The 19,068-nt window shown below is 45.8% G+C and overlaps 1 protein-coding gene across 2 annotated transcripts; it reads right to left on the bottom strand.

Moving 5' to 3' along the window:
* Nucleotides 1-143: 143 nt before the first annotated feature.
* Nucleotides 144-18,471, bottom strand: AKAP10 (A-kinase anchoring protein 10). Of its 2 annotated transcripts, XM_059866207.1 has the most exons (15): nucleotides 17,913-18,471; nucleotides 14,357-14,404; nucleotides 12,105-12,287; nucleotides 11,278-11,811; nucleotides 9,797-9,895; nucleotides 9,278-9,362; nucleotides 8,814-8,937; nucleotides 7,619-7,755; nucleotides 6,549-6,693; nucleotides 5,645-5,818; nucleotides 4,154-4,263; nucleotides 3,747-3,829; nucleotides 3,143-3,195; nucleotides 2,464-2,559; nucleotides 144-1,434 (listed from the first exon to the last, which is right to left on the bottom strand). In XM_059866207.1, exons 1-15 carry the CDS (start codon nucleotides 18,454-18,456, stop codon nucleotides 1,429-1,431), a joined length of 2,421 nt encoding a protein of 806 aa, XP_059722190.1. In that variant the 5' UTR covers nucleotides 18,457-18,471; the 3' UTR covers nucleotides 144-1,428. The 2 variants fall into 2 exon arrangements, with proteins under 2 accessions (XP_059722190.1, XP_059722191.1); XM_059866208.1 differs by lacking the exon at nucleotides 14,357-14,404.
* Between the last annotated feature and the right edge of the window lie 597 nt (nucleotides 18,472-19,068).

Here is a 19,068-nt window from a genome sequence, read left to right as displayed (position 1 = left end):
TTACTATTTAAATAAGAATGAATCATATTCACCACACTGCTATTAACATAATCCATTATGAGGGCAAAATTACCCTAAAACTCACATAAAAAACCCCATCCTATGTAATTTCAAACCCAATGAAAACAAAAAATCGACACAAATTTTAATATTTATATATTTTAAATCAAAACACAATTAAATATAGTATGTTTTAAGTACATGAATGCTTGGGTATGAGAGAAATAAGAGGTGGTACATAGTACCAAAAACCTATACACAGCCTTTTTTGCTTTTTCATAACAATACAGTGTGTCTCTATACAATCAAATATTGCAACAGAATAACACTTTCTAGTCAATCAAGATTTCTGAACATTGGAAATGATTTGAGTTCTTCGCATAGTGATTTCTTTGCACAAGTTTGAGGAGAAAAGCAATCATTAGAGTAAAAAAAAAAGTAAAACCCCAAAATAAGTGTTGTATACTAAAAATGCAGCAGTAACATAAGGGTGAGACACTGAGTACTTCTGCTACCCTGCAAAATCGATTTGCTGGGGGAAAAAAAGGAGGTGCTGTGTAACATGGTAAGTGTTGACAGTGTCAGGAAGAAGGCCAGAGGTCATTAAAAACTGTTTTTCTTTGTAAACCAAACATCTGGAATTAGATCCTACGTTGGGTGGAGGACAACAAGCGATGGAGAATGGCAGCAATCCCTTTTTTCCTTGCTCATGGGATGGTGAGGACAGGAAGTGGAGCAGTCTGCAGGGTCCAAGGTGCGAGCAGAGGGGCTGCAGGACCAGCCTTGGATCTGCTCCGTGGTGGAAGCAGGGGAGATGTGTGTGTGTGTGCAGGTGTAGGAGCTCAACAGGGAGGAGTTCCTGACCCTTCTACACTGCCTTCAAAGTTAATGCAGTTATGAAGTAAAATACATTTATCTTACACTTGAATACTCTTCTATTTCAAGTAACGGAAAATTAAACTTAAAACTTTCCAGGTCATTCACTGCCCATGGATTTGCCCCACAGCCCTTCCAACTGTGTTTAAAAATTACAAGCAGTAGAACCAGAAACTACAGCAAAACCTTCCCCTCTGTTGTGGCCTCTGTGTCCCATTGCAGATATTTTGCTAGAAAGTCTTTTTTTGAGACAGGGTCAAGTATTTGTGAAGTCAATCACAGTTCCTCAGTGACACATTTGTAAACTGCATCTTCTTCTCAGAACCATCATTACTGTGAATGCCACATACACCAGGCAAAAGTGTTTCTTCACTCTCTACAGTGGAGGTCCAGGATTGCTTCTTCTTCATTCTTCCTTAGAAATGGGGGGATTCCAGTGGTTGGAGTAACAGTGCTTTGTTTTTATTGGCTGTGTTAAAGAATCCACCAATAGGGAAAGTTCACTCGTTCTCAAAGTGGAAAACCAGATTTCCTGTCCTGGAGTTTCTAAAATCATAGCTGGAAAGCAGAAAAACAGTTAATTTTACCCTAAAACATGCAAAGTAACTGTTCAATAGAAAAACATTTTGTGTTTAAAAACGTTGAAGCCAGGTTTGTGAGTTTGGGGGAGAAAAAAGCCCCAAACCTAATCCAAACACACTCAACCTTTTGATTACTTGCTTGATTGAATCTGGAGCATCTGCAGTCATTTCAGATTTCTAAATACTGTGCTGAGTGACCTTTTCATCCTGGCAGACTGGAATTGTATCACTGCAGACAAGCCATGAAGTGAAGTCATTATACAAGTTATTTAAATGTTACTGCTCTATGAAAGAAAACACTCCCACAGTGAACTATGGATCCACCCATTTGGATCCAAAAACTGGGCTTTGGCACATGTGTACTTTCAATACCTGAACATAATGCAAGTTCATTTTTACAAACTCACATGCCTGAAAGTCAGAGGTAGCAGACATTAACTTGCTAACGTGCTGTCACAAAATGCAACTGCTGCCTCAGAGCTGGGCCTTTTTAGACAGAGAACACATGGGCTGTACAACAACACAGCCACTAAGCAACAATACACAAACCTATGCACAGGGTTACTGTGTCTTTTTAAAGTCTGGAGACAACACTGTGCAAATGAGAGCACCCAATGAGACAAAGTCACAGCTGCTGAGTTTTACTGAACTTCAAGCAGAAATACCACTACTGACTAAGAGGACACAGCAAGTGTGAGCTCAAGTCAGGAATTACACTTCATCCTGCAGCACAGATCACCCTTTTAACTAATTAGGCAGTTTGTAGACTCAAACTAAGACAAGTTTAATGCTTGCACAGGAGAACCACCACAGGCATCTGTTAAGAAATTCCTACATCACACGTAGGCCGAAACACTTCCAACCTTTGTTTCCTCCTCTCATGCTCTGCTGGTTTGAGCTTTTTCCATCGTGGGTTTCAGCCACAGGAGGAAGGCAAGTGAGAGCTCTGCTCCTCCCACAGCCTGGCTGGAGCCAGATGAAGACAGCAGCCTTTCCACCCCCCTACCTTGGTGACCTTCTCCAAGGGCTGCTCACACTGCGCCTGCTGCATGACGTCGTTGACAATCATCTTTGCTATCCTCCAAGCCATCTCTTCTTGAGCCTGAAAAACACAGCCCAAAACACAGCTAGCTTCAGGTTCTTAAAAGACAAACACAGTGCTCTCAGCACAGCCTTGGAGTCAGGGTCACCTTCACAACTCCATAACCTGTATGAACATATCCTCCCTCGATGGAAACACACCTGGCTTCCAAGTACAGTGTTAACTTCAATTACTGTACCTAAGGCTTGATGCTATTTCCAAGAGAGTTAGTGGAGATTTTAGATTTCTCTCTTGGGGATTTGTCCAAGCCCTTCAGAGGGGAAAAATGCAGCCTGGAATCCATGTGCAGTGGTCACTTCACCATAAAAATCAAATACCACTTCCTCCCCTACTTAGAGATAAATAAAACCACAATAAGAAAAACCCTGACTGCAAGCACACACTTAATTAGTTCAACCAGCAAGCACTGGCAGAGAGCAAACTAGTTTCACACATACATGCAATCAAATTATATTTAGCACACAGAGTCTCCCTGTTCTTGGTGCAGCAAAAAGATACTCAGAGATAACAGCCAGGATTAAGAACATCAATACTTTATTTCTCTAAGTGTAAAGTCACAAGAAGAACATGAAAGGGGACACACCTCGTCTGTATTTCCTTGAACCCATTTCTTCATTGCTTGTGAAAACATGGACCCTGGTTGAGATAAGAAGAGCAAGGTATGTCAGCAAAGTGAGGCACAAAGCTGATTCCTGTCACCCTTCTGAAGGTTTGCTCTGCTGGCATTCAGGACACGGAGGAGTGGCAGGAAAGACAAGGGACTGCCTGCAGCCATTTGGACACTGAGCCTTTCCCAGAGCTGAAAAGCAGCACCAGCAGCAGGTCCCAGCCTGGGTGGGAAGCATGTGGAGAGCTGCAGTTCTTTTTCATCTCAAGACCAAAGCTTTGAAGGTTTGATCACCAGCTCAGCTGCTGACACTTCCATCCCTGCCAGGTTCCACTGACAGCTCCAACTCCCACAGGCTGCTCATCCTCCCTGGAGTCCAGCTGGACCAGAAAAGCAGAATTTGGGTAGGAAATTGGGCCAGAGATGGGTTTTGCCTCAGTGCAGGCCAATCCCCACAGAGTCTCTATTTGGCTTAAAACAGATCTGGAAGGAGTCAAACACTTTGCCTATCTTAACTCCAGCAGGGAAGAGAGCAGCTCTGCAGATGTGCACAGAAATGGAGAGAAAGAGCAAAGCAAACCTTTTGATTTTTTGACATCAGGCTCTGGTTCAGATTCTCTGATGAACTGCCCCAGGTCACTGACTCTTCCAAACGTCATCTTCCTGAGGAGTGAAGAGCCATGTGAGTGATCAAAAGAACTCTGGCATTATGGAAAGCTGTATTTGGCTATATACTGGGCTATATTTTGGAATCAAAGAGGAACAATAACTAAGAGGAAGAGAAAAACCAAAATAGAAATATTTTGGTTGAAGAAACATTCACTGGGTGTTAAATCACACTATTGAAATAAAGTTAGTGTCAAATATTAAGACATGGACTAAGATCTTGCATTTAGGCCTACTCTCCATGCAGGAGGACACAGCAAAAATGAAACAGAGGTGAAACATGTAACCAGAAAGGAACCAATACACTGAAATGAACCTTACCCTGCATATGTTCGTTGATACAAAGATTCTGGATCCAGACTTGCAGCATCTACAATTATTGCTTCATCAAAATTTTTCAGGATTTTAACATTAGCCTTTTTGACATTGGACTACAAATAAAAATTCTAAGTATTAGTGCCCAATGCAGATAACTACCAGCTTCTTAACAAAACTGCAAATTTAGTGCTTATAACACAGATAAATCTCCTTTAAGTCTCTAAGCAAGAGTATAAGAGAATCAGTGTGTCTACACAGCCTTGAATTCCCAACTCATAGGACATTGTTTTTAGCAGAGGATGATAAAACTCTGTGGACAGAGCCAAAGACACCAAGCCCAGGTCAGCACACACTGCTCAATTATCAGCTCAACAGATCCGTGTGTGCTCACAAATCATTTGTTGTGAGTCTGGAACATCCCTCTCCTGCTCTTGCTAAGCAATTCCCAAACACAGATGCCTCCCCCATGCACAGAGAACAAATTATTTATCTTCTGGCCTGGAGTATTTATATAAGATTATGAATAAAAAGCCAAGGAAACATCAGAGCAACAGCAGGGAGGGCACAACACACAGCAATCCATTATCGCCTCAGCACGGAACAGGAACACCAATGGCAGCTCCTGTCCTGCTGCTCTTTATGCAAAAACATGCAGAGACCCAGAGATTCTCCTATTCACACAAGCAGGAATGCACACCACAGAAAGCAGCACCTCATTTCCTAAATTGCCCAGCCAATTACCAGCAGTTCCTCCTGCTCAGAGGATCAAGCAGCAGGAGGCTTCAAGAACTCAGATTTTATTCCTCACTTCACAGCTAGGGGAGGAATATTCCCTCCTTGCAAATTAGGAGGTTTAAAAATAGTACAAGCAGGTGGTACAGCTTCCAAGTTGCTGGAAAGCCAGGACATGACTAACATTGGTGTGGATACTGGGTTTGAAGCTCAGGGTAGCCCTGCAGAGTTCAAGAAAAGCAGCAGTCGCTTGGCTCTTCTGCTCTCAGCTGGGCTTGCAGTTTCCAAGCTGTCCTGGTTACAGGTTAGCCAGACTCTGCTCTGTGTTTGAGCAGATTGATGCCTTCAGCCCTGGAAATGAGTTTACTCTTCAGGACAGAAGATCTGGCACTTTAAAAGAACTGAGCACACAAAGCTAGCATGTTTATATTTAAATTTGATAGCATATTCACAAGTGTCAATTTTCACCTGAAGTTGTTAACTATGGTATTGACAAAATAATGTTATTTCTAGTAATAAGCATTCTTAGATATTATGGCATCATAAAAAGTCTTCAGTAAAGTAGCAACTTAATAAAGACATTACTGAAGTAAAGACATAACAGCAGCACAAGGCTTTGGGTACAACAAATAGCAGAGACACTTCTGACAGAACTGAGCTTCAGGTAGATTAAACACATCCTAACACAACACAGGTTTAAAATGAAAGTGGAATGGTGTTTCCTTACAGTTGGATATTGACACAGAAAACCCAAACTGGTACCTGGGAGGCAGAGCCATCTGTGCTCCCTATGGAATCACTGTCAGGAGAGCTACCAGGGCCATGGATACTCAGTGCAATGTTCCCTCCTGGGAATTCATCTCCTCGTACTGAATGGATGAGGTCATTCAAGTATTTGTAGTAAAGGTTGCTGGACAAGAAACCAGGTAGGAAAACCTGAGAGATGGAAAAAGTCTTCTTTAATTAAGGCTGGTCTGCATAGTTATAGAAGAGCACACAAACATCTCAGTCCTTGTGTAGATGGAACACAAAAGCATCCATGCATGGAATTATTGTGGATTAGCAACTGCATTGCTTTAAGTTTTAATCCTACTGTAAAATGAACAAACCCAAATGCCTATTAATGACATTCCCCAGTAACTGGAACTGACGTTCAGGGGTTTTTTTCCCCCTCTAGAAACTTAAGCTTGACAGCCCCACAGGCTTTACAGTTATTCTGTTTCACTGTGCACATTTCTCAGCAGGTCCAGAATCAAATCTTTCATTTCTGGTATCTGGTAACCCAGAGTTACATTATTAACCACAGCACTTGTATTAGACTTGCAAACAACTCCTACTAAGAGGAAGGGAAATTTTCTAAAGATATAAAATAAGCTGTTGATAGCAATTCACATGGGAGGAAACTCTGTTACTTCCATTAAACTGCAATAATCACCCAATGAGACAAACAGAGCAATAACAGCAGCCAGGGGGTGGTATCTTCAAATCAGGCTGGGGAAGAGTCTGGCAGATTTTCCTGAAGCTGTTCTATTCTCCAGGTAAACAGGAAATCAGCAAAGGAACAGGACAAACCAGGGCACACTGTGGAAGCCCCCATCACCCTCCCAGAGTGTGAGCCCCACTCTGAAGGAGATCAACCCCACCCCACTCTGAAGGAGGATCTCACCGTCTCCATGGTTGTCCACGCCTGCCTCAAGGGAGTGGTGAAGCAGTTGGGGAGAGGCCCCCCCTCCCTGCAGATGTTGGATTCAATCTCCAGCCTCACAGAGTCATCAAAGCCCAGAGGGTGCGTGGCCTGCAGGGAGAAGTACCTGGGGCAGGGCAAGGAAACAACACAAACAGGATTTGCAAACCTCTGCAGGTGCTCAGTGCCCACCCCAGACACTGCACACACCTGGTGCCCACTGACTACAGGTGAGACACCCCCTCCCAGACACAGTCTGAGAGCCCTGCTCTGAAACAGATGAAAAACAGAGAATGGGAAACAGGAATGGAGCAGGAAACACCCAGAACTCCAAAGCAGCTTTGGCTCTACTGATCACATCCTTGCAAACTGAGTTTAAGGATGGGGGAATAACTGATGAACCTCTGAGTGAAGCATTTGCTTCCTCTCCAATTATTATTTCCTCCTTGAGTAATAATTCAAGTTGTGGTAGAGCCTCACACTTAAGCTTAAGAACAAACATTTCCTGGAAGCAGTTGTGCTGTCTCCCAGCTGTCTTACTGCTAAAGTGAAGCACAAAGTACAGGAAGAAAGCTCCTCTCCTGAAAGTCTGATGTTAAAAAGGATCTGATTGCTTCCTTAAAAAAAGGAATATTTCACAATACTAAGAACAAGCACTAGCTGGCTTTTATTGCATGTGAGCAGAGTGTCTACAGCCTACTTTATATGGGTAACAGTATCTGAACATTAAGGTTTTTCTGCAGTGCTGGATCTGCTGCTAGGCTTAAACCCCTTCCATTTTCAAACATCAACCCATCAGCTTTGATACTTCCCAACCAAACAAACTGAAGCAATCAAGTCCTGAAAATCCTGAATTATGTTTAAGAATGGAATCCTTGTAAGGATTTCTCCTCATGTATATCAAAAAATTTCAGTTCATGTGTGCAAACACATCAAAAGCCACCTTGCTAAAATGCACCTCAGCAGACCAGCCCAAGAGTGCAGAGAAGTTCCTTTTGCACACAAACACAAAACCACAAGAACAGAAAGAAAGGATTGTTGAGCTCCCTCACTTGTCATACAAAATCATGGCATCATTCTGTGCTTCTTGCCCATCATACTGGCCTTCTTTGGCAGCAAGCTGAGACTGGAAGTTATCTGCTGCCAACCAGAACTGCAGTACATTAACTGCATCTTCCTTCTCCATGTACTGCAAGGGAAACCAGAAAAAGAGGAGATTAAAAAAGTCTTAAGAAGAAACTTTTAATAATTTTTAACTTCCTTCTTCCCATTTAGAAGAAGAATACAGGCCATATATTAGTGATGCAAAATTGTCACCAGGACACAGTATTTTGAATTTCTGTTTCAGACAGATTTAGCTTGCTTGGAGGGAAAAAAAAAAAAAAAGAAAAAAGAGAACTTCTGACATTTCTTCTCTATACTTATTTTCACACTTAATTTCCAAAAAACTATTTGTCTTGTCCTAGGACAGGAAGCACCATTTTCATGCTACATTTAGCTTACACTGAGCTCAGCACATTGTCTCAGCTTCCCAAGCTGCAGTTTCAAACTCCATCAGCTTATCAGACTGTCAGGACAAGCATGTCAAGAGCTGATTCCTTAAAGGTGCAGGAGCCTGAAACTGTGATATCTTTTATTTAACCTATCACATCACTAAAGGTGCCCTCTCCACATAGCACTGGTCATGATTTGTTATCTGTAATCCAGGCTTCTACAGTCACTACAATGTGAAGATCAAGATGACAATGCCAAAGCTTCTACAAAGCAAAGAGACTCTGAGAAGCACTCACTAACTGAGAGGAAATCACAAATACTCATTCCACAACACAATGGAGAGGTCTGAACATGTGAATTAGTTCTACGTGAGGGCGGGAAAAAGTTCAGTGCATTTTCTCTCAGAAAGAAATACACCTTGGGTTTTTTATTATATTTAGAATAATAGAATTACAGAATTAATTATATTTAGAATCCTAGAATTGTTTTGTGGAATGGGACCTTAAAAATGATCCAGTTCCAACCCCCTGCCACGGGCAGGGACACCTTCCACTATCCCAGGTTGCTCCAAGCCTCAGCCAGCCTGGCCTTGGACACTTCCAGGGATCCAGGGGCAGCCACAGCTGCTCTGGGGACCCTGTGTCAGGGAACAATTCCTGCCCAATATCCAACCCAAAGCCATCAAGGAATGACCAGATTTTTTTTCATCTGCTAGAAAGGGATCTAAAAGCAAACCCAAAGGTTGCCACTCACCTCAGAGAAGTAGAACAGGGCTGACTCACAGAACAGAATGTCAGCCAGATACACAGTCCCACTGGTCAGCACCTCAATCTGGTATTTACAGAAATGGTGACTCCGCAGGAACTCACTAAAGTGCCTGCACAGACACAGGGACAATCACTTATCAGGGTCAGCAGCACCCAAGGCACCCTCAGAACCCATCAGCTCTTGCCCAGAACTCTGATACTTTTGGTTGGATAAAAGCCAAACAAAGCAAGAAACAGGGCAGGTTAGTAAACGGCACAAGAAAGAGATAAAGAACACAACAGTGTGAACTGCCAAGTTCAGCAAGAATGGATTTGGAGGAGGGGATCTGAGCAGTTTCAAATATAAAATACAGCACAGAAAAGTGCTGATGTGGTCATGGCTCCATAAACATTTTTAACAGAACCTTTAGGACAAGAGACACAAGAACCCAAACCATGGCACCAACTTACTCTTGTTCCATTGCATTGAACACTATGGACTGGGCTGTAACAAAGCAGTTGGGATCCACCTGGCCATCCTCCCCACAGATCTTTGCTGCAAAGAAAGACCAGGTTAATTTTAACATGGATTTGGCTGATGGAGCTGAAAGGCATGAGCAAGGACTGGTTAATGAAAAATTGCAGTTCAAATCCACCAGAATCAGCTGGTTCTGACTGAGCAAAGAGCTTTCAAGGCTGGCCAAATAATAATAACCTAGCTAAAGTATTTGATTGAGACTCATATCTGGACCCCTCCATAACCACCAAGAATTCCTCCCCTAATTTAAACAAAATCTCTGAAAGTTTTTATGAGGATATGCACAGCACTGCTGAAGGTCAGATCCACTGATACTTGTTATCTCCTATCTTTTTAAGGCTGCCTTTAAAATTCATAAAAATAAAGATAAATGCAAATGTGTGATTTATTAGAGACACAATTTTATGGGGACAGAGCAGCTCTGAAATGAGGAAGCAATTATTCATTCTTACCAACTATGTCATTTCTCATTGCTTCTGTAATAGGGATTGGTTTAGCAGCATCTGGAGAAATATATTTGGTAAAAGTACTAACTGCATCCCGTTCTATACCTGCAGGGAAGAAACACAGAATCAAACTTGGAATTCCTTGGTGTGAGTGAGTAACAAATGTTTGCTCTTCAGAAAAGCAGCTGTCTAATTCTCAGTGATGTTTCCACTGCAGGATATTCATATTCTGCTCCTGACCAGCTGCAGGGACTGTGTGATCTCCAGTCAGGTCACAACAAACCCAGCATGGACTGAGATGGAATAAAACAACATAGCTCCAAATTTTCCCTACCAGCACATAAGGCAGAACCCACTTCCTCAGCTGCACACCACAGTCCCAGAAGCAACAGCTTTCAGGCAAGTGAAATTCCCAATTTTTAGCTCTCATCACAGAGAAATCACTTGCATTATATAGAAACTACTAGCAAAAAAAACCATCTTAAAATGATGCCTCAAACAAGTTGTGCTCTTTACACATCATCTTTTGAGACTTGGAACTCTGCTCTGGAAAAGAGAAAAAATTACACTCAAATTCTTTCCAGATTTCTCATTAAGAACCCTGAGTTTTCAAATTCTTTTTAGACATCAGAAAGAGATGCTTTGGTGACTGAAACATCATTTTCCTTGTTTAAGTGGCTTTGGGGCTGAGGTTATGTATTGTGGAGGCACATGATAAATAACTACATGACAAAGACAAACAGCAAGAGAAAGGGAGGCAACATGAGGAAACAGTTGGGCAAACAAAAGGAACCAATATGAAGAAAGAAGTGTTTCCTTTTTGGCTGCAGACTTGCACAAATGAGGGAGGACTGAGTAGATGCAAAGTAGAGAGAGAGGTTACTGTGCATGTAGCTCACTACCAAAATGAAATATTTTAATTTCATCCTTACTTCCAGCAGCCTCTGAAGAGGTGGAATCCAAATGACAACAAATCAGTTACAAGGGGAGGAACTCTATCAAATAAATCCAAGAACAAAACCAGTACATTCCACACATAAATCTCCACAAGTCTCTTGCAACCACTACTTATGTCACTTTATGTAACACAGGATATTTACCTTCCATGGCAAGTGAATTATCAATTCTCAGCTCCAGCATCCAACCCTTCTGCAATTCTTTTAAGGTGGGATGGGATGGGTGAGGGAAGAACTGGACATAGCAATGTTCACTCAATTTCTTATGATTATACATGGAAGAACAGAAGCAACCTAAGCTCATTGAGTACACAATGAATTTGAAGTCTCTTCAGCAGCTTTTTTATTTTTCAAAAAGTCAAACAATACACAACTCAAACTGACCAGCATCAGTTAACATCAATGATACATAAAACTTTCTTCCTTGCAACATCTCCTCAGGCTTGCTAAGAACCTGAGAACTGAGGCTGCCCCCTGCACAAAAACGTTCATCTCCCACCTGTCCAAGCAAAGGGAACACACAGCACTTACTTTTCATGAGTTTTCCTGACAAGTCCTTTAGTGCAGAGGAGGGGCTGTTTCTATTTGATACCGAAAGCTTGGAAGATTCTTGCTGATCAGCTGGAAGAGTCCCTGGCTGTGGTTTGGCCCGGGGCAGAGCCCTGGTGCCGTGGCTGTCCTGCCCCAGCAGCCCCGCGTGGTTCCGGCTGCCGGCAGTTCTGTCGGGCTCGGGCCGGAGCAGCCGCGCGGGGCCGGAGCCCTCCAGCCTCTCCTCCAGGCAGGCAGCAGGAGGGGAGGAGGCCAATTCCTGCTGCTTGCAGGGGGACACTGGCTCTGCCAGCGAGCTCTGCTTCACCGTGTTCAGGCTGTGGGCGCGGATGCGGGACCAGGTGGTGGAGTGGAAGCTCTCGGCCTCTAACCAGAATTTCACCAGGTGCTCCATCCTGCGCAGCTCCATGAACTGGATGAAGTAAGGGAGGGCTACACTGTCCTGCAGGACTTGTTCAAGGGTCTTGGAAAGGCTTGATTTGGTCTCTTGAGCCTGGTAGTTCAGACACGATCTGCCTAAAGGAAAACATGAAAGAGAGTGAGTCCCTATTGTACCACAGGTGTGGGGGCTGGATACAGAAGTGTCCTGTAATGCAGCTGTGAGGAGGCAATTCCAACACAAGGCCAAAGTAAAGGAATTAAAGTCTGTTCCCTCCCAATCCCTCCCAGGGTAACACAGATGCTATTATACCAGCAGCCACACTTTTAGTACCTATTTGCTTACCTGAAAACCAAGGGATGGTGAGTGCACACCATCACAAAATAAATACACAAACTAAAAGGAAAAGTTGACATTCTTACAGCCTTACCTAAGTCTCCAAAGTGAGCAGCTTCCATGTGACTTGGCTGCTTCTTGAGGGCAGCTGTGCGGCTGCTGGAGAAGGAGTCCATGTTGGCAGAGATGGCATTGATGGCCACATGGCTTGGTCCTGCAGCCTCCAGCAAGGCATGATTCCTAGTGCTTCTCTGAGGGGAATGTACTGGGATTGGAGCTGGAATCAAGACAGGAATTGTTAAAGCACAAGGACCCCAAGACCTCTTCTAAACATTGCCCAATGCTAAGCACCCCAAAATACACCAGGGAAATTGCAAGAGTCAGTCTCATTAAAACCTCACTGTACCACTGGGTGTCATCTTGGATCAAGGGTCTAATTAAAGATCACAAGTTTTATTATTGCAAGAATAAACTCGCTCCCACCCACCTCTATTTTCCTTATTCAGCAGCAAATCAAGAGATGCCACGTCCAAGTTTACACATGAAATATTCCTGAGTCTTCCTGCTTCCTTGATAACCACTACTGCAACAACTTTATACTCTGGCAAGAGTTTAGTTTGGTTCCAAAGCTCCTGCCAATCAATTTCCATGCCTTTTTGAAAGCTAAAATGTGATAAGAAATCCTGAGCTACAAAGCTATCTGTGAGGTTTAATAAGAGTTATTTCTCAAAAATATTCTTGTTGCTTCTGCTTGGTTGCAAGAGAAAAAGAAGCAATAAGGAAATACCTGTGATGAAACCCAGGTTATAAACTTAACCCCCTCTGGCTGTTTTAGGACACAAGCAGCTACTGGAGCTCAAAAAGAACAAAGAAGAACTTCCTCACACAAAACTCTGCTAATTGTTAATAGATGACACAGCTGAGAAAAACTCCAAACATGCTCACAGCAGATTGCAAAGCTCTCAGGAAGCTGTGCTGGATGAGGATGTCGTGCAGGGACATCTTACACCTCTGACTCAAAAATAAAGCACATCAGATGAGCTGATTGGCTCAACACTTCCCAGGGATGTGTTCCATCAAGGTGTCAGGCAACTCTGGCTTCATGACTTCCATGCTGCATCACTTTATTTTTATTCCCAATTTAATGACAGCAGTTGACAATTTCACACTTAGATGTCACAGCACAGATACCTCAGGAAACATTTCAATTACTGCAAAGTGTTTGTGCAGTTGCAGGACTGGACACCAAGACACCACTTGCTGCTTCTTACAAAGCCTCTGGATGTTTCATACCAGCAATAATGGAGAAAATACCTTTTCTCCAAGGCCAAGGGATGGCAGCAGTGGGAAAATGTGGTGGAGGTCACTTGTGTAGAGCCAGAGCCACACTCCTCAGAATGCTACAGGCTTTTGTCAATTAGATTTCAATTTAACTTTATATTTTGGATATTCGAGAAAAAAATGTTCTGCTCTCTCCAAGTGTCAAACAAAGGTGGTCTCTGCTGCAGCAGCTCACAATGTGCAGTACTAAAAATTTTCAAGTTTATTTTTATCTTCAGGGTCACCATACTGGTAGTTGCACTGGAAGGTGAGGTGGGGCTATGAAATGGATGCAATTCACTGTTTTCTGCATTTGATTTGAAAGACCACCAGGGTGAAAAAAGCCTGTAATTTTCTCTTGATGTGCAGATAACACATTACCAAGTACAGAAACAAGATTTTGTCTAAGGGTATAAAAGTAACAGCTCAGATTCTGGCATTTACCTCATCTCCTTTGAGTACTGCAAGAAAATCTGACAGGATCAACAAACTTGTTTTCCTACAGTTCATAAATCTCTTTTCCACCAAGATCTCTTCTCCTTTCCTAAGAGATTTAGCAGCAAAACCTCTGCACCCCACAGAGCAGCAAGGAATGGCTCATTCAGGACTGGGATCTTCAGCCTCTCAAGCCCCATCAAAGTTAAATCTGCAGCTTCTGCAAATCAGACACAGTGAAGCTGCACTTTCCAAACTCCAAAGGACACTGCACCTGAGCAAGGAACTCCTGGAGCAATTTGTTGTGGATGAGGAACAACCCCTGCAAGGTGACTGGGGTGCCTGATCACTTTGAATTAAAGCTCATGCCTGACATAACTTAATAACCTCCTGCACCTACAGATTCAGCATGAGGAGGAGGAAAGATTAGTTACTATAAATAGCCAGAAACAGAATTAAGTTCTGGGTTTGGTTTGGGTTTGATGCACAGGTCAGATCTGTGCTCACGAGTAAGGAATGATCCTGTTAGGGAAGACAAAAATGGTGGATGATAGCAGAGATCTGAATTTACAAACAAAAGTTTAATCTTACTTTTAATTGCTTTCACATCTGTGGTCTTTTCTTGTTCTTTGCCTTTCACTGTAAAATACAAGGGAAAATGTTAATGCTATTTTGGGTAACTAATGGCATTCACCTGAGAATGGACAGAGAATTCCCAGCATCAGCAAGTATCAGAGGCAGATGGAAACTGTAATTTTGTTAAAACTGATTTATCATTTAAATTGCTCAACCAGTAACTGACCAAGGCTTTCAAAGCTTTTCTTTTGATTTACTTTCAAAAGCAAAACTTTATCATCCATTAATTAAGTTTCATGAACTACAGTCTGTTACATTTCCATGGAGGAAAATGTTTGCTGTCTATAGATTAAAGCTACATTCAGGGTGACTTTAATAAACAGCATGAACTGGGAAGAGTGGGAAAGGTGTGTTCTAAGTGTAGAGCACTGGCAGGTGCTCTCTGTGAACCAAAAATCACCTAAAAACAACATTTCCCTCATGTTACAGGAAGAGCAGCACAACATCCAGCACGGAGGAGATGTGGGCCAGCTCTGGCTCCATGGAGCTGCTTCCATGCACATGATGGGGACCAGAGAAATGCTCTGGAAACTCCCTGCAAGCAGTTAATTCTCTCATAGTCTTGCTTAATCATCATGAAACCCCAGGTGAGCAACTGATGGGGAGATAATAGTGTAAAAAGTTGTGATGAAAAAGCACTTTGAGGATTTATTTTTATTTTAGATATTACTATTTTTTAAAGGAAGCTCCTAAAGGAAGTGAAGGAAGAGATCTGTTCAAAACAAAAATAAAGAAGCACAAGCAACACATAAACAGGATGGCAGAGAAACAAATTGGAGAATGTGATCTACCAGGGAGGCTGCTCCAGGCAAGGATTATTACTACAAATAGGTCATTCCTGAACACCGACTGTGCAGCCCTTCCTAAGGTAACCACGGGGCACAGCCCAGCACAATCCCACATTCACATCACAAAACACATCCCAAAAACCCACCCGAAGCGTTCCCATTCCGAACTAAGGACGGTAAATATTTGAAAGGAGAGCTCCGGTCTCAGGTTACATAATTGCCCCGGCCGGCGGCTGCAGCGCTGCCTGCCAGCCTCCCCTGCGAGCACGAACGCTGCAGGGCTGCAAATCGGCAGCTCGGGGTCGAATATTCCAGCTGCCAGGGAGCACACTGTGTGACAGAGGCGTTTAGGTGGCCATTAAAAGAGGAGGTTTCTCTCCACGCCGACCTGCAGCCCGATGCAGCAGGAGGGTAACCAGCCTTTACATAACTGGAGCTGATGGACAGGAGAGAAATCAACCTCTACGAACTCTCATCTTTCCCAAATCACTCCAATATTTCATCAAACCAGTCCCTAGCTACCAGCAGCAGTTCCTGGGTTTGACACAAGGCCCTCCATAAGCCTATTTTCAGTTTAAATACCTCTGTTCCTTTTTCCAAGCTACTCAGTTCCTCCCTAAGTACCTAAACTGGAAATACAAACTCCAGGGTCGTGTCCCAACCCTTTCCACATAGGCTGCTTCTGTCCCCAGCAGCTCTGAGCACGACCAAGTGACACCAGTAACAGAAGGGGACAAAATCAGCTCTGATCCAGGACAAGCCCGAATTTCAGAGTGAAGTTTCACCACAAGAGTTCACTTTCACTTCCCCCAGAGAGCGGATGCTGTGTGGTGCCTGTGTGAAACCAGAAGGAACCACAGAACAAGGGCTGAGGGTGACATTTCCAGTGGCCAATCCCATTCCAAAGGGTGCCAAACCAGCACGTGACCTTCCAGAGTTTCAATGCACATCTTGAAATGCTCTGAACAAACTCAAAAAGTGCTCAGTGTGTCAACAGCACACAGAAAAACGAGATCCTGCTGAGGTCAGCCAGGCTGTGGGACTGCACGTTATTCCCAAGGTATCCCCAGGGATGAGCTGTTCCACTGGCAGCAGTTTCATAACCTGCCCTCAAGCACCCAGCTCACCTGCTATACTTTGATTTCTCAACCCATTATCCACCCTCAGTCTGCCAGACCTTTATTTTGAGGCCCAAGCTATAAAAACACTTCACCCCTGGTTTTGATTTTTCTACAGGTCAGTTGCTTTACAATCCTTGCTATGGTTTAATTTAAAATTATTTTAATTTTTACCCACTGTGATATCCTCATAAACAACAGCATTGTTGTTTATGAGGAACATTGGTGTTTGTAGGATTTTGGACTGCATGTGGCCAGAGTTTTATCCTAAGCCTTAGCATGCTGCTTTCCCCACAGCTTCAGTTCAAATCTTCTCTAAAAGCCACACCTAAAAACGGAGATCACACCGAGCAGTGCTTTATGCACAGCCCAGATGAAAGGTTGCTTTTCTCCTCTCCTTCACAGCGTCTCTCTCGGGCATTTAGTGCTGATTTGCCTCTCTGACCAAAGATCCTTTAATCAAAGGAACACAGATCCTCAATTACACTTCTCAGATAACCAGAGCTTTCATGGCTTTCTCCCTGAGAAAGTTTCCACACAGGCTGACCTTGTCCCTGTGATCCCACGTCAGGACAGAACCTCAGCTCCACAATTCTCAGTGAAACAGCAGGAGCTCTTTTTGAAGAGTTCATAACCACTACCAAAGCTTTATTCTGTAGCTTGGCATTTGTATATAAACACCCCAAAAAGGACTATGGCACTTGCAAAGCCCTCAGTGGCTTCCAGACTCTTCAGATTTGCTAAGTTTAGACTCATTTCTTGCACAACTGCTGCACTAACCTCCCCAAAGAGTGACATTTTCAGTGCTGCTGCTTTGGCTGAGCAAGATCCAGAGGATGTGAGAGCCAAGAGCATCACCATCAGCCCAGGTACGACACCCTTGCCTCCCAGGATGTGCATTTTGGGTTCAGTAACCCAGAGAGGCTTTAGGACAGTGCTGCATCAGGAGATCAGTGGTTGCATTGCTCGAGCTGCAGCATCACGAGGAAACAGAACTTTCCCAAGGGACCCTTCCTAAAAGGTGCCACTTTCAACAAAAACCACCCAAACCACAGCTGGGCAGGCTGAGAGTGCAGGGCCCTGCTTGCAGCACGAGCACAAAGTGCCCTCAAACACTGCATCCCCAGAGAACACTTAAACTGCACCCATTTGTGCTGCTGGAGTAGAATAAATATTTCAGCAGCCCTGAATTTCCCAGCTTGTACTCCCTACCAAACCTATTGCAGAATAAACTGCTAAGGACTCCTCTGGCTTTCACGGAGAGCTCGGTGCCATGAGGTCCCTTTTCCACTGACATTTTCAGCTGCTGCTGCACATTCCCAGCCCATTTTAATTTTTACAAAGCCGGCTATGTCGGCGTTGGGAAAAACCGTCTGTAAAGGGCTCAGAGGCTCAAAAACCCTGCACGAAGCGTGGGAGGTGCCCGAGCCCCCTCCCGCCCCGGTCACCGTCGGGAGCCGCCGGGAGCCGCGGGCAGCCCGGGGCCGCAGCCGGCGGTCGCCGCCGCTGACCGGAGAGCCCCGGCGGCGGCGGCCGAGCCCCCCGAGCCCCGCCCGGCCCCCCGAGCCCTCCCAACCCCGCGGAGGACGCGGCGCCGGCACTGACCGTCATTGGCGGGGAGGCCGCTCCTCAGGGCCCGCGCGTCCTCGCGGGGCCCGGCGGCGGTGCCCGGAGGGGCAGGGCCGGGGCCTGGCAGCCGCGCGGGGGACGAGCCCGGCGGCCGCCCGCCCGCCGCCCCCCTACCTTTCCGCCTGAAGAAGGACATAGCGCCGGGGAGGGGGCGAGGCGGCCGCCGGGGCGGGGGAAGGCGGGAGGGAGGGAAGGCAGCGCGCCGGGTCCTATGAATGAGGCTGCTGCGCCCGCCCGCCGCCGCCGCTCCCTCCGCCTCTTCCTCCCGCGGCGGCGCCCGCGGCCGCCATGTTGTCAACAACGGCCCCGCGCCCGCTTCCGGCAGCGCCGCCCGCGCGGCACGGCGGGATGCGGCCGCACTCAACATGGCCGCCCCGGCCTCTCGCCCGCGCGCCAATGGTGCCGGGCGGGGCCGCCATGTTGGGTGAGGGCAAGGAGCCCGCGGGGGTCCGGGAGGGGCGAGGCGGCCATCTTTGATCAGGGCGGGGGGCGCCGGGCGGCGTGAGGCTCCGCCCGCCATCTTGGCTGAGGGCACGGGTGACCCGGGGACGCTGCGGCAGCTCGGGCGTGTCCCGAGGGCAGGGACAGAGAGCCCTGAAAGCGGGGACAGAGCCCCTAAAGCATGGGACAGCGGGCGAGCGCCGTGCAGGGCCGTGAGAGCCGAGGCGCCTTGAAGAGAGACCTCAGGGACGTGTCCCCAAATGTCCCCTTCGGCCGTGGGGGCCGCAGCAGGGGGGCGGACAGACAGACAGACGGACACACGGACAGCCCTGCCCGGGGTGTGAGGGCTCTGCAGTGCCGGTCCCAGTCTTGCAGCCCTTTGGGCCCTGTCTGTGCGGGACACGCGGGGCCGCGGCCGGTGCTGGAATGCGGCGGCTCCCTCATCCCACGGCGGCTCCCTCATCCCACGGCGGCTCCCTCATCCCACGGCGGCTCCCTCATCCCACGGCGGCTCCCTCATCCCACGGCGGCTCCCTCATCCCACGGCAGCCCGAGTCCAGCACAGCCAGAAATCCCTGCCGGGCCGCTCTCCACCTGCGGAATCGCTGTCCCATAAGTCAGTTCCGTCTGCGCCCCGAATCCTGCCACAAAAATCCTCTTAATCATCCTCCCGAGGCAATCTGCTCTTCCC

Source organism: Haemorhous mexicanus, chromosome 22, assembly GCF_027477595.1.
Source record: "Haemorhous mexicanus isolate bHaeMex1 chromosome 22, bHaeMex1.pri, whole genome shotgun sequence".
Lineage (NCBI taxonomy): Eukaryota > Metazoa > Chordata > Aves > Passeriformes > Fringillidae > Haemorhous > Haemorhous mexicanus.
Note: the sequence above shows the minus strand (reverse complement) of the source record. Positions and strands in the feature narration are given on the sequence as shown.

Excerpts from the sequence above, each read along its gene's own strand:
- AKAP10 (XM_059866207.1), bottom strand. The coding sequence starts at position 18,456 with ATGGCGGGCGGAGCCTCACGCCGCCCGGCGCCCCCCGCCCTGATCAAA. Across the intron at positions 12,288-14,356 it reads AGATGTGAAAGCAATTAAAA|CTCCAATCCCAGTACATTCC; the intron begins GTAAGATTAAAC and ends TCTTGATTCCAG. Across the intron at positions 3,196-3,746 it reads TGATGTCAAAAAATCAAAAG|GGTCCATGTTTTCACAAGCA; the intron begins GTTTGCTTTGCT and ends TATCTCAACCAG.